The sequence below is a fragment of the Ipomoea nil genome, unplaced genomic scaffold (genome assembly GCF_001879475.1).
Source record: "Ipomoea nil cultivar Tokyo-kokei standard unplaced genomic scaffold, Asagao_1.1 scaffold1026, whole genome shotgun sequence".
NCBI classification, from domain to species: domain Eukaryota; kingdom Viridiplantae; phylum Streptophyta; class Magnoliopsida; order Solanales; family Convolvulaceae; genus Ipomoea; species Ipomoea nil.
In genome coordinates this window covers 3005784-3018756 of record NW_017617454.1, presented here as the reverse complement: position 1 = coordinate 3018756, position 12973 = coordinate 3005784, and the positions used below count along the sequence as shown (strand labels likewise).

Below are 12973 nucleotides of genomic sequence, written 5' to 3'. Positions count from 1 at the left end.
AAAAAAAAAAGGTGTGAGAAACCTGGGCCATCTGCATTAATGCAAGGTTATTATTAGACATTGATATCCAACGGTTCTATTGTTGTCACAATATCTCTACTGTGCTTCTGTCCACATAATTTATACAGTTAAAAGTAAAGAAGATATACATACATGCATGTATCTCTTTCTATATAAATTATATTATATAATGCAGAACAAAGTATGCTACAGTACAGACAATACATATAACCTACAGATACCCGACTGACTCAACTCTTGTGCCTAATTGAATTGGTTGTTTGGTGCAATACTATTTTGGTGAAGTTAGCTTATTTTCTTCAGAATCATGCTTCATTGTAGGATCCCCGCCCATCAACTCCTGAAAACCTTCAACCTTTACCGGTGGCGCCCTAACCATTCCCATATTCCTGAAACACATGAACTTGGAGCATTCAATATCCAGCATATATAATAAATAATATCTCAGCAGCTGTTAGGGAGTGTTCATTATAGAGATCAAAAGAGACACAGAGAGACAGAAAGATCTCTTACGGTGAGTGAACTTGAGGAATTTGAGGACTAGCCATTGGCCTAAACTGGTTTCCACTTTGAGGATGGCTAGCTTGCATTGCTGCAAATTGTTGCTGACGAAGCTGCATTTGAATTAACTGGCTATTTCTGGCATTCATTGCACTAATAGCATTACTTGTATTGTCTATTGGAAATTCACTAGGATTTTCAAGCTTTACTTCAACCAGTGGCCTGTCCTTCTCAATATTCACGTTCACATTCATGTTTGCACCCATACCACCAGGGCGAGGGGTTGATTGTTGCTGGCGTCTACGCATTCTTTCCCATTGCTGCTGCTGCTGTTGCTGTATTGACACATTTTGAGGATTAATCATCTGCGGCATCTGAGGATGCATTTGCCTTAGGATCTGCAAAGTGGCAAAGAAATTAATTATTAATCTATAAAAGAACAGAATAAGTAGCAAAACAGTGTAGAAAAACCTGTACTCCAACAAAATGGTTAAACCGTTCATGGTAGAATGTGGAAGGCAATAGGAATATAAATCTAAATAACAGGCACAAAGAAATGGGGCAGTAGTCCCCTCAGGTTTGGCCCAGTACCAATATTCACTCACTTTTGCCTATAATGGCATTTGTTGAATTTGGAAGATGGAATGGCCTGGCGGGTGGAGAATAATACCACCCGCCAGTTAGGCGGAAGCAATATAAAGAATCAAGACTAGGAAATGAATATAAAACTGAAATTATATTGGTATATTCTCTCTGTTTCTAATACAGAAACACAGTACATATATATACACAAATACATAACTTTAAGTAACTACCCGTAACTACCCATAACTGACACCTATTCATAAATAGACACAACCCTATAGATAAACCTAACTCTTTAGTTTTCAACACTCCCCCTCAAGCTGGAACATCTAGAAGTTCCAAGCTTGGATTAAAACATACACTCTACATTACAAATGAAGATTAAAAGCAGCTAGAGAATAACAGTGTTGGATGGCTTCGGAGGAACAATGCTATAAACAACCCTTGGGAATGAAGGCACCAGGGCGAAGCTTGTCACAAACAACCTTGGGAATGAAGTCAAAAAGGGCGAAGATTAACACGAACACCCTCACAACAACATAAGCATTCTAGGATTTGCCAATCAACAATCTCCATCAAGAACGGCAGAGCAACCAAATCATGAGCAGCAAAGGGGATGTAGTAGAGCCCATAGATTGTTGTATGAATACCGAGAAAACCACATGATTGTTGTTTATACCTCTTATAGGATAAGTGAATAACAAAAGAAGTTTCCGGAAATAAACAAGGTGCCAAACATGAAAACCCTAGGGACTAAGTATGGTATACCGAATATAAAGAAACAAATACGGTTATACCAAAAACACCCCGGAAAGAGGTTTGGCAACCAACCCAAAAAGCCTTCAAACTTCACCAAAATGTCCAAGGGCAAAACAACAATCTGGAATTTTCACCGGAGAATACATCACAAGGAAAAATACAATTTTGATGTTTGAAATATCCTAAGAAAGTAGGCTCTGATACCATGTTAAATTTGGAAGATGGAATGGCCTGGCGGGTGGAGAATAATACCACCCGCCAGTTAGGCGGAAACAATATAAAGAATCAAGACTAGGAAATGAATATAAAACTGAAATTATATTGGTATATTCTCTCTGTTTCTAATACAGAAACACAGTACATATATATACACAAATACATAACTTTAAGTAACTACCCGTAACTACCCATAACTGACACCTATTCATAAACAGACACAACCCTATAGATAAACCTAACTCTTTAGTTTTCAACAGCATTCACAAAGTCGTTTGGAGATGAATTCATAGGAAAGTATTACCATGCAAGGTAGAAAATCACAACAAATCAAGAGAATTGATCGCAAATGAGAAGGATTGATTCCAAGCATCCTTAATTGTAGATTATATTTTCTTTTATTTCCTTTTACTTGTTAGTTGTTACTTATTTTATTCCTGGAGTTATGGCTTCTACTCATTTCCTTTTATAAAAGTTCCATGCTTGTAAGTTGTAACCCCTGGGTCTACAAGGGAAATTCTGAAAGCTAATAAAACAAGTTAAGTCAAACAAAGATGAAGAATACTCTCTAAAACATTTCCCAGTATCTTGTTCTCCACTACATTCAGCTATTTGCCTTCCTTACCTCATCCACTCGATTCAACTCTCAAACACAGGCAACCCATAAACATCCTCCAGTAGTGTTAATCACTCTATGACGTGTGTGAGTTTGCCTACAATCATAACATTTTGGTTTTGTTGCTGGGCATCGACATGGACAATATCAAAACAGTGCAAGCCAAGGTCAGGGCTCTCCAAACTTTAGTGCAATCCATACAACCATCTAAAAATGGAGGTCGTAGCAGACTCAATCCAAACTCTGTCAGCACAATTGATAACTTGGGCAAGATGGTGGAATCTCGGTTAACCAAACAGATCAACCCACCGTGTTCTTCAAAAACATCAACCATCATTTTACCATTGACTCAAACCACATCCATCTCCTCACACCAACCCTAGACTTCGCCATAAACTCGCAAAACTAAGTGGGAGTTCCCAAATTTCTTGGGCAAAGAAAACACCCTAGTTTAGCTCCACCACTGCAAACTCTATTTCGCCAGGCGCATATACATCAAAGCAAGAGAAAGTGGACACAACAGCTTACCACCTGACTGAGACATGCAAACTTTGTTACTCCAAACGGGTTGAAATGGCCAGCAACTCTCATGGCAAACCTTCAGAGATTCATGTACTGTTTTGTTTTGGACTTCCCAGTAGCCTTAATCCCTCTAGGGGAAATGGCAAAACTAAAAGAAATCAACAAGCATCTCGACAACTACATTGACGAATACCAAACAATGCTTGCACAGATAAAGCCCATAACGACCAACAGGTGTATTATTTCCAACAAGCTTAGATCAATTCCTCCATATTGATGTCAAAAGAAACATACCATCATGCTTGAATGAAGCAATTTATATGGCCTAGGATTACGCTAGAAAAACGCAATCGTTTAGCACATAAACACCATGACACTAGCTTCAACCCAACAACTCCATTATAGTAACACAGCAATCTATGTTCCAACCCAATTGTATTGAGCGGCTCTTGCTGAAAGAAATGATGGAATGACAGAGGTTGGGAAAACACTACAATTGTGATGAGACATGGGTTTGACGCTATCGATACAAAGGACAACTATATATACTTGGCTTTGAAGAGGATGAAGAAGACGATGAGGGTGATTCTAAAGAACCAAAGATATCCCTCCCAAATGATGAGACTCCGAGCCAAAATAGCAGGTGTCACGATCAACACACACAACTTTATCAATAAAGATACCATGTGACATCTCGAAATTCCTGCTTTTAAGCATGCTGAACTACAAGTACCTATAAATGAATGGTGAAAGAATTACCAGCACAGGCATTGGGGAAGGTGTCACCTTACAACACGAGGGAATTTCATTTGCTACAAATCTGTTTATCCTTTCATTAGTGGGCATCAAGCTTTTTTGGCATTAAATAGTTGTGTGTGATAGGCCCTATATTTAAAAAGACGGTTTTGAGGATCACCTCAGTGTGAACACCGAGGTGTACAGGAAAGGTGCTGAGGCATACGCCTCTTAGGCAGAAGTAGAGGCGTACGCCATTCATGTGCCTCAACACGTGTTTCAGGCGTGCCTATAAATTTAGTTGATTTAGGCTCAATTTATCTTCCTAGAGTCGAATAAGAGATGACCCAACCTAACCCAACCCTAATGGGAAGAAAAGAAAAATGAACTGGGAAGAAATCGGGCAGAAATCAACTTGTGAAGACCGAAGAAACTTGTTCGCGACTCAAAGTGCAAAGACCGAAGAAGCTTACTATGAAGTGCCTATAAATTTAGTTGATTTAGGCTCAATTTATTTTCCTAGAGTCCAATAAGACCCGACCCGACCTTAATTAGAAGAAAAGAAAAATGAACTGGGAAGAAATCAACTTGTGAAGACCAAAGAATCTTGTTCGCGACTCAAAGTGCAAAGACCGAAGACGCTTACTATGAAGTGCATGAAGCAAGCTTATCACAGCACCCTGTTAAGTCGAGGTGCCCCCCGACCGCCTTGTCACCTAGGCGACAAGTTAAAAAATACAATATATATTTTCAGGCGACGCTGGAGCTCGCCTCGCCATTTTCAAGCGAGGCGAAGCCTCCAGGAGTCTTGTCTCCACCGACAAGACGCCTAGGCAATGCCGTGATAAGCATGGCATGAAAGTCAAAAAGTCAAAAAAAAAAAAAAAAAACTATAAATATGTTATAAAATTACCGTGAGAAGGTTATCAAGGAGGGTGCAGCAAGAAGGTTATTTGAAACATGCTAGGGGCATGATTTTTTGGAAGTCTTATTTTATTATATTACATTGTTTAGATATTAATAAATTACTAAATAGTTATTTAGAAATTACTAAATAGTTATTTAACTTATTATTCTTAGTCTTCAAATTAATTTAGGTAGTTTAATTATTTAAAAGTAAATTGGAAGATTTCAATAGATTACTTAGCTTGTTTAGACATTCTATGAGTTGTATTTTACCCTGTAAAAAGGGAACCAATTTCAATGAAAGGGAAGTAGAAATTCAATCGCAAAAAGAGTCTAAGAGATTTTTGGGTCTCAAGCAAACCCAATGTTTTCTTCTTTTCCTTTCCAACTATTATTCTTTGTTCATTTTTCCTTATTTTTATTACCCATGACAGGAGAACATAACAATATTAATATCTTTTGATAAAAATTGAGGCGTATGTCTCAAAACGCCTTGCCTCAGCATTACAAAACGCCTTGAGGCACGCCTCCGCCTTTTTAAACCTTGATTATTTGGATTGTGAGACATTGTAGATGTCATTTTTATGGAATGGCCAACGCATATCATGGATGGGGGATTCCTTGATGCAACTTTCATCCATGCACAATGTGCAACCAAGAATGGGGAACTTGGAAGCAACGCTAACCAATTTTGAGGGATATCTTTCATGATGTTTCCTCTCCCACGGCCGTGTCATCACAAGATCTTGCTAGTATCAATATTGCAAAAATTGGCCTAGGAGCCGCCTAAGCCCTACACCTCTACGCTGAGGGGATTTCCATGTTAGGTGTCTGGTAGGCGGCCGTTAGACTAGGTAGCCAACGAGGCCAAATAAGCCAATTTCATTTTTTGTTTAAGTGGGTTATTTCGTTCAAAACTAACCCCAAATAACTAAGCAAATTATTGTGGAGAAGAGAAGAAAGAGATCAATTGCACCTCAGATCGTCAGCTAACAAACATTGCCCCTCACAACCTTAGCCCGCAACTCGTCATCGTCTTTGGCTCCCACAAACCAATCAGTGACCACCAACTCATCGCCCCAACTTGGCAACTCATCATCGTGCCCAATCGATGATCATCAACTCCTCTCAACTCTCACTTGTCACCCCATCTGCCATTGGTAGTAAGCTTCGAAACTAGTCAATTAGTTTAGTATTGAATCGAACAAAACCCGACACGTAGTTATCGCACTAGTACTTCGCCAAGTCACCGCAACAAGCTCATAGTCATCGCCAAGTTCTTCACTTCAATTTTTTTCTGACTTGAATGGTTGTGGACGTGTGACTTGTGGGTTGTAATGCTTTAAGCCATCATTCCCCTCAATGACGCAATGTATGTGGAGGATGTGGAGATTGAATTAAAATTATTAAATCAATTAAATGATTAATTATGAATTATGTGATATGTGGCAGTGCAAAATTGTTCATTGGTTTGGTTTCACTATTTTTTTCATCCTAGGCGCCCTCTTAAGCAGGGCCTAGTGCCTTAACATGGGCTATTATTGATAACTATGCCAATGGCAGTTAGGATTTATAGATGTCCTAAAATCAAATGTTGAAAGATGAAATACTGAGAGAGTGCAATGAAATGCTTCACAACCGCCCGGGACAGTCTCTGTTTCCATCGTCGGTATTGTTGGTTAGGAAGTAAGACACATGGCATTTCTACATGGATTGTAGAGAATTAAACTTTGGACAATGAAGGACAATTTTCCATTACGATGATTGATGAACGACTCAATGAACTACGCAATACTAAAATATTTTCCAAGCTTAATTAACACTTCAACTATCATCAGAATTGGATACATCTTGAAGACATGGAAAAAAGGGCTTTCTAAACGCGTCATGGGTATTTTGAGCCCTTTGTTATGTCATTTGGTCCATCCAATGTTCGATTCACGTTCCAAGCACTCATGAATAAGGTACTCAGGCAATATTTATGCAAGTTTGTCCGAACATTTTCACCACTTGTATTATTATGATTGCACTCTGTATCAAACATTCCAAGTGCATTATAGGAAACTCACAAGTTACCTTGGTCATATTATCAAGGACAAAGGGGTGGCCACAAATGATAGCAAAATAAAAGCTATTGTGGACTAGCCACAACCAAACTTTGTAACCGAATTGCAGGAATTCCTTAGCTTAGCAAGTTTCTAGTGCAATTTTATCAAGGAATATGGATTATAGCTACTAAATTAACTAACTTATTAAAAAGAATTCCTTCTTGTGGAATTCTAAGATCAAGAAAGCTTTCACTAAACTAAAACAACCATTATCAACAACCTAGTACTTCAACTTCCTAACTTTAATGTTACTTTCATAGTGGAATGCAACATTTATGGGATTAGACTAGGCACAATATTACAATAAGAATGGCCAACATGTTACCTTCTTCAATAAAAAGTAAACACATTTAAGCTTTTGACCTACGAATTCTACTTAATTGATCGGGTTGACCCAAACCATTTGGCATTAGCAACACTAACTATGTTGTCGTTCCTTCACCATCAAAACCGACCATTAGAGCCTTAAGTATCTCCTACAGCCCCTCACAACATCCCCACAACAACACTAGATGCTCTGTCTCACCAAAACAAAGACCAAAGCACTATTTTTTTCATCACCATGCAATTTTTGGAATTATTGAATGCTATTTGCACCAAGTTGTGTGACTCCTAAGAAGGTTATAAACATTAAATGTTGGCCAATATCAATATGATGAATGGACAATGGGTTGTTTTGGGTGAACTCTTGTTCCGAAATAATGGGATAATATTTATTTCCTACCTTGACTATTATACCAATGGTATGAGCTAACATCCACAATTCTTCCCATTAAGAGATTCAAAAGACAATAAATAGGATAAAAAGGGAGTTTTATTGGTGGCCATGCATGCACTCCTCCGTTAGCAATTTGTCACCAATTGTGCAACCTACCAAAAAAAAAAAAAAAAAAAAACAAAAAACAAAAAACAAATGGGGGAGCACACACCGGTAAGACTTTTGCAACTATATCTCCATAGATGTCGTTGAAGGACTTCCTAAAGTGGCAAATCCACTCTCTTGATAGTTGTTGATCGACTATCTAAATATGTGTATTTCATGGCTCTAGCGCATCTATACTTTGCTATTTTCTTAGCCATCACTTTCTACAGCAACATCATCAACCTTCATGGTATACCAAAGCCCATTGTGTCTAACGAGCACACCAAGTTAGATTTTCTTATTGATTTCAATGTTTCAAAGTTAAAGGAATTCAAGGGAACGATTCAGTCTAATGCCCTAGCTCTCCCACCATTCGCCTATGATTGATTTGTTTTACGATCACTGGAAATTAAAAAGGGGCATCTTAATCGTGGACCTTCAAAGTTACTACCTCACTAGAAAAGATTCTCACTAGACATGCCACTTGGTAGTTGGTAGTCATTACACAACTTCTAACACCAATTTCATAATTTCAAGCTTGAGGACAAGCTTAATGTATTGGAGTCTTTGAGGGGTGTAATGATGCATAGGAAAGTATTACCATCACAAGGCAACAAATCAAGAAGATTGATCCGAAATGAGAAGGATTTATTCCGAGTATTCTTGATTGAATATTTTATTTATTTTCTTTCCTTTTAGTAGTTGCTTATTTTATTTTTCAAGAGTTGTGGCAATTTCTATTCATTTCCTTTTATTAAAGTTGCATGCTTGTAACTTCTAGGTCCATAAAGGGGAATTTTGAAGGTAAATAAAACAAGCAAGAAGTTACGTTAAACAAAGAGGAGAAAAGCTCGGTAAACATTTCCTAGTATTTTGTTCTCCATTACATACAACTATTTGTCTTACTTTCCTCGTTCTCTCAATTCATCTCTCAACATAGGCAACCCGCAATAGTGTTAATCGCCCTTTGATGCGTGCGTTTGCCCATGATCATACATTTAGAGACTTGGGAACCTTGAGTAAAATCCTTCCATAAAGAAAGTGTTCTTGAGATCAAATCTTAAAGAACCAGTCTTCTAGCTTTTTTGAACTTGAGACAAAAGTTCAAAAATTATGAAATACTCCTATGTTTCTTGGATACACCAAGAAGAAATACCACATATCCCATTCCTTCCATCGTAATAAACTTAAAATTATGTGTCTCAGACTATGAAAGTCATAAAATGAAGTCTCAAAAACGATAATAGGAATGCTAGACTATGTCATTTTTAATGTCTATTAATTAAAAGTTGTTTAATTAATAATAATAATAATTAGGCACAAGTGTCAAATAGACACATCTACTACTGCGAAGTGCTCAATTCTCACCACGAACTAAATTAAGTGTCAAATAAGCGTATCTACCAGCTAAATTTGTTCGGTTGGCATTTTTTACCAGGTTGCCTATCTAATTATTAAAAATAAATAAATAAATAGAATAAAAATTTAAAATTTTAAAAATTAAAAAAAAATTTAAAAAAAAAAAAAAAAAAAAAAGATTATCAGCCACCGGCTGTCCTCGCCGGACAGCTGATATTCTTTCTTTTTTTTTAATTTTTTATTCTATTTATTTATTTATTTTTAATAATTAGATAGGCAACCTACTAGCAACCTATAAAAAATGTCAATCGAACAAATTTAGCTGGTAGATGGGCCTATTTGACACTTGTGCCTAATAATTATAATAATAAAACAAAGTCAACTTATTCAGTCTCTAATACCTGCTGGGGCTGCCGAATCGGAGCTTGGTGCTGAGGTTGCTGCAACTGTGGCTGAAATCCTTGTTGTTGCTGAGGAGTTTGATGGGTAATATTCCTACTGTTATCCTTCACAAGCTCAGCCAAGGCTCCTAGATTACTGAAAATGCAGGGGAAAATGGACAAAATACTAAGAAACGGCAAACACAAACTATTATTGCACTTCTCATATTGGTGAGGTACTATTAAAAAGCAGATCAAATAACATTAAATTGTGAAGACCAAAACATAAATAAATAGAAGAAAAAGTAGACCAAAATGAATATCCCAATTCAAAAATTACTATCTTCATTCTTCACATACATTCAGACATAAAAATAAAATAAAATAAATAAATAAATAAAAAGTATTAAACAAAATAATAATAATAATAATAATAATATAATGATGATAATAATAATAATAATAATAATGATGATGATGATGATGATAATAATAATAATAATAATAATAATAATAATAATAATAATAATAATAATAATAATAATAAAAGCATCAGCAATGAAATTACTTTTAACACAAATGGTAATTTTTTTTCAGAGCCAACAAAACAAAGGTATAAAATTACTTTTATAATATGGCAATTTATAAGTTAAACATGCACTAGTGACCAATGCAGTGCACTAACCTATGTCCAGCTGTTTGAAGGAACATCTTCAGTAGCTCAATGGCCGAACACTGTTTTCTATAACTATCAGAAAGGAGTTTTAAGATACGCCCCAATTTACAAATATGGCAACTCAGCAATTGAGCCAGAACTTCTAACGGAACTTCTGAAGAAGCTTCAAATCCAATATTTGTTAGTAACTGAGCTACCACTTTTTCTGACAATTTTGATGCTTGCTCTGCACCAAGAACTTTCCTGCTCCCCTCAAACCCATTCTTTCCACGGCTTTGATTTCCTCCTTGTTCCATGCTAAGGTACTCAGGTCTGATGCCAAGCCTCTCAATCATAATAGGACTCTTTGTCGCTATCTGAGGTAAAGTATCCAGAACCCCTTTAAACTCCACTCTCTGAGTTTCTTCCCCTTGGCTTAATGGCAATAATGCACTGTCAGGGACACAATTCAAACTAAACATTATTTCAGGGAAAAACAATGTCTCTTGATCAAGTACACTACTGCCATCCAAAACCATGTTCGATTGCTTGGTTGGTCCATCATCCAACATGCCAAAACCAAAACTCTGATCTCCCCTAAAAGGTACCCTCTTCCTCTTATGATTCTCAAGAACTCTAAGATAAACAGCCATCATCTCTGGTGTTCGTTTTTCTGCTTCCCTATCCCCAAATGACTTCTTGTATGATTCACTGGCTTTGAATTTCTCAAAGAATTGGTCATACCAACTTGTCGGTAAATCTTCAACCTTAAACTGCTGCGATGCAAAATCAGTTTCTGGCTCACTGTACCTTGATCCAACACCAAAATTTGACTTGGGTTGAACCTGAAAACATTTCAGCAGAATCATTAAAGCACCAATGTTTTGTGACATAGAATCAAACAGAATAGATATCCCAAATTTATATTCACTTTGTGAAAAGAAACTGAAGCAAAACTTTATTTTCAAATAACAAGACAAGAAAGGGGACGCATAGAACATAGGGGTGTTCATTTGGTTTATTATCGAACCGTATTAACCGAATTTGCAAAATGTCTTAACCGTCAACTGAACCAAACTTTCTATTTCCAAATTAACCGAACCAAATTTTTTTCCAATTAATCAGTGGTTAACCAATTAACTGAAATATTCTAGTAAAATTTTAAAATCTTTAAATTTTATAAATAAAAATTTTCAATCTATAGTTTCACAACACAAAATAATCATTACATCAATATATAAATGATAAAAAATTGAAAAACTAGTCTAGTAGTATGATTTATGAATTATTAAAAAAATATTAAAACATACACCCACACACACACACACACACAATTCAGTTAACTAACACTTTTGAACCAAATTAACCGATAACCAAAATTTTAAAAAACTCACAGAACCCAAATATTTCAGTTAAAAAATGGTTAGCTGAAATTTTTCGGTTCAATCGGTTAACAATTTTTCACCGAACTGTGCACACCCCTAATGGAACATTTCCATTAATAACATGTGAAAAACAGGGAAATATGAATCCTACAGAGCATAAATAAAGCTCCATAATAAAGTTCCAAATGTTATGGAGCTACTTAAACAGCAATTAGCTTATTAATAAAAGTTGACAGGCAATACATTTATGGCAAGTTCATCTACCAGTTCTCTATCACTTCAAGACAAGACACAAAGCATGGAGTATTACTTTGGTTAAGAAAAGTCGAAAAGACTATGTCACCAAAGCAAAACAACAAAGTACAGCTATAATTCCTATCTCACAAAAAACCATTGTTCATAAAGTGTGGCAAACCCACATCTTAGTGCTTGAAACATAAAAAATGCTACTAGCAAATTCATGTTACCCAATTAACTTCACCTTCTGTAGACTCTCTTCCCACTTAACTGCACAAGAAATGGCTTCAAAGAACAAGGAACCAATTAAACAATTTGTCTACACACCATCAAAAACTAACCTTTGATGACATAGCGTTTGTAGCAGCAACATCTTGAGAAGAATCCTCCAGAGTGAAATACAGATCATCACCATGTAATTGCAAATCTAGGAAAATAACAATTGTTTATATTTGAAAATAACTTCACAGGAGTAAAAGAAAACAAGACGATGACCCATTAGAAACCCGGAACTAAATTAGAGGCGTTTAATAATGCGCACACACATATAGATAGAGAGCGCGTACAATTAGGGTTTAGCTTAGAAACCAAAGATGACGAAGACGAAGAAGATTGATCAGAGCGAAGGTTGAGAGCGATTGAAGCTTTGTCGAAGAGAAGAGCTCGAACACGGAGCTGCAGCTGAATTTGAGCCCTAGTCTTGGAGTCGTCGGTTCGCATGAAGGCTTCCCATGTGGTGGGCGAAGAGAGGAAGCGAGCGAAAGGGGGGTAAAGTGAATCACCGAGCCATGAACGCCAAACGCCGAGGCTTTCCAGCTTCCGGGCCAACTCATAGCCCCGTCCATCGTCGCCGAGTAAGGCAGCCATATGTCGCTATCTGATCTCTATCACACCTTAATTCACGACAATTCGGCGGACTCGGCGCCGTTATTCACTGGTTAAAAATATCTAATCTTGAATCTGATACAGTTGTCAAAACGAGTTAAGTTTATCCTACTCAATAACACGTAAGTGAGATAGATTTAAATTTTTGAGGCTCGTTCCGTAATATAGGATAATAGACGGCTCGTTAAGAAATGGGCCGGCCCATTTTAGTATTAAAGGTATTTAATTGTTATGACTAGTG

The 12973-nt window shown here is 36.8% G+C and overlaps 1 protein-coding gene across 1 annotated transcript; it reads right to left on the bottom strand.

Annotated features, from left to right (window-relative positions):
• LOC109180576 lies at positions 1–12766 on the bottom strand. Its single transcript, XM_019330226.1, has 6 exons — positions 12414–12766; positions 12189–12274; positions 10256–11070; positions 9592–9727; positions 535–920; positions 1–410 (listed from the first exon to the last, which is right to left on the bottom strand). Exons 1-6 carry the CDS (start codon positions 12712–12714, stop codon positions 293–295), a joined length of 1842 nt encoding a protein of 613 aa, XP_019185771.1. The 5' UTR covers positions 12715–12766; the 3' UTR covers positions 1–292.
• Positions 12767–12973: the final 207 nt, after the last annotated feature.

Bases quoted from the DNA above. Each gene is read 5' to 3' on its own strand.
- LOC109180576 (XM_019330226.1), bottom strand. From the start codon at position 12,714: ATGGCTGCCTTACTCGGCGACGATGGACGGGGCTATGAGTTGGCCCGG. The intron at 12,275-12,413 runs GTACGCGCTCTC...TTATTTTCCTAG, and splicing joins TTCTAAGCTAAACCCTAATT to ATTTGCAATTACATGGTGAT. The intron at 921-9,591 runs GTATTAGAGACT...GCCACTTTGCAG, and splicing joins CGATTCGGCAGCCCCAGCAG to ATCCTAAGGCAAATGCATCC.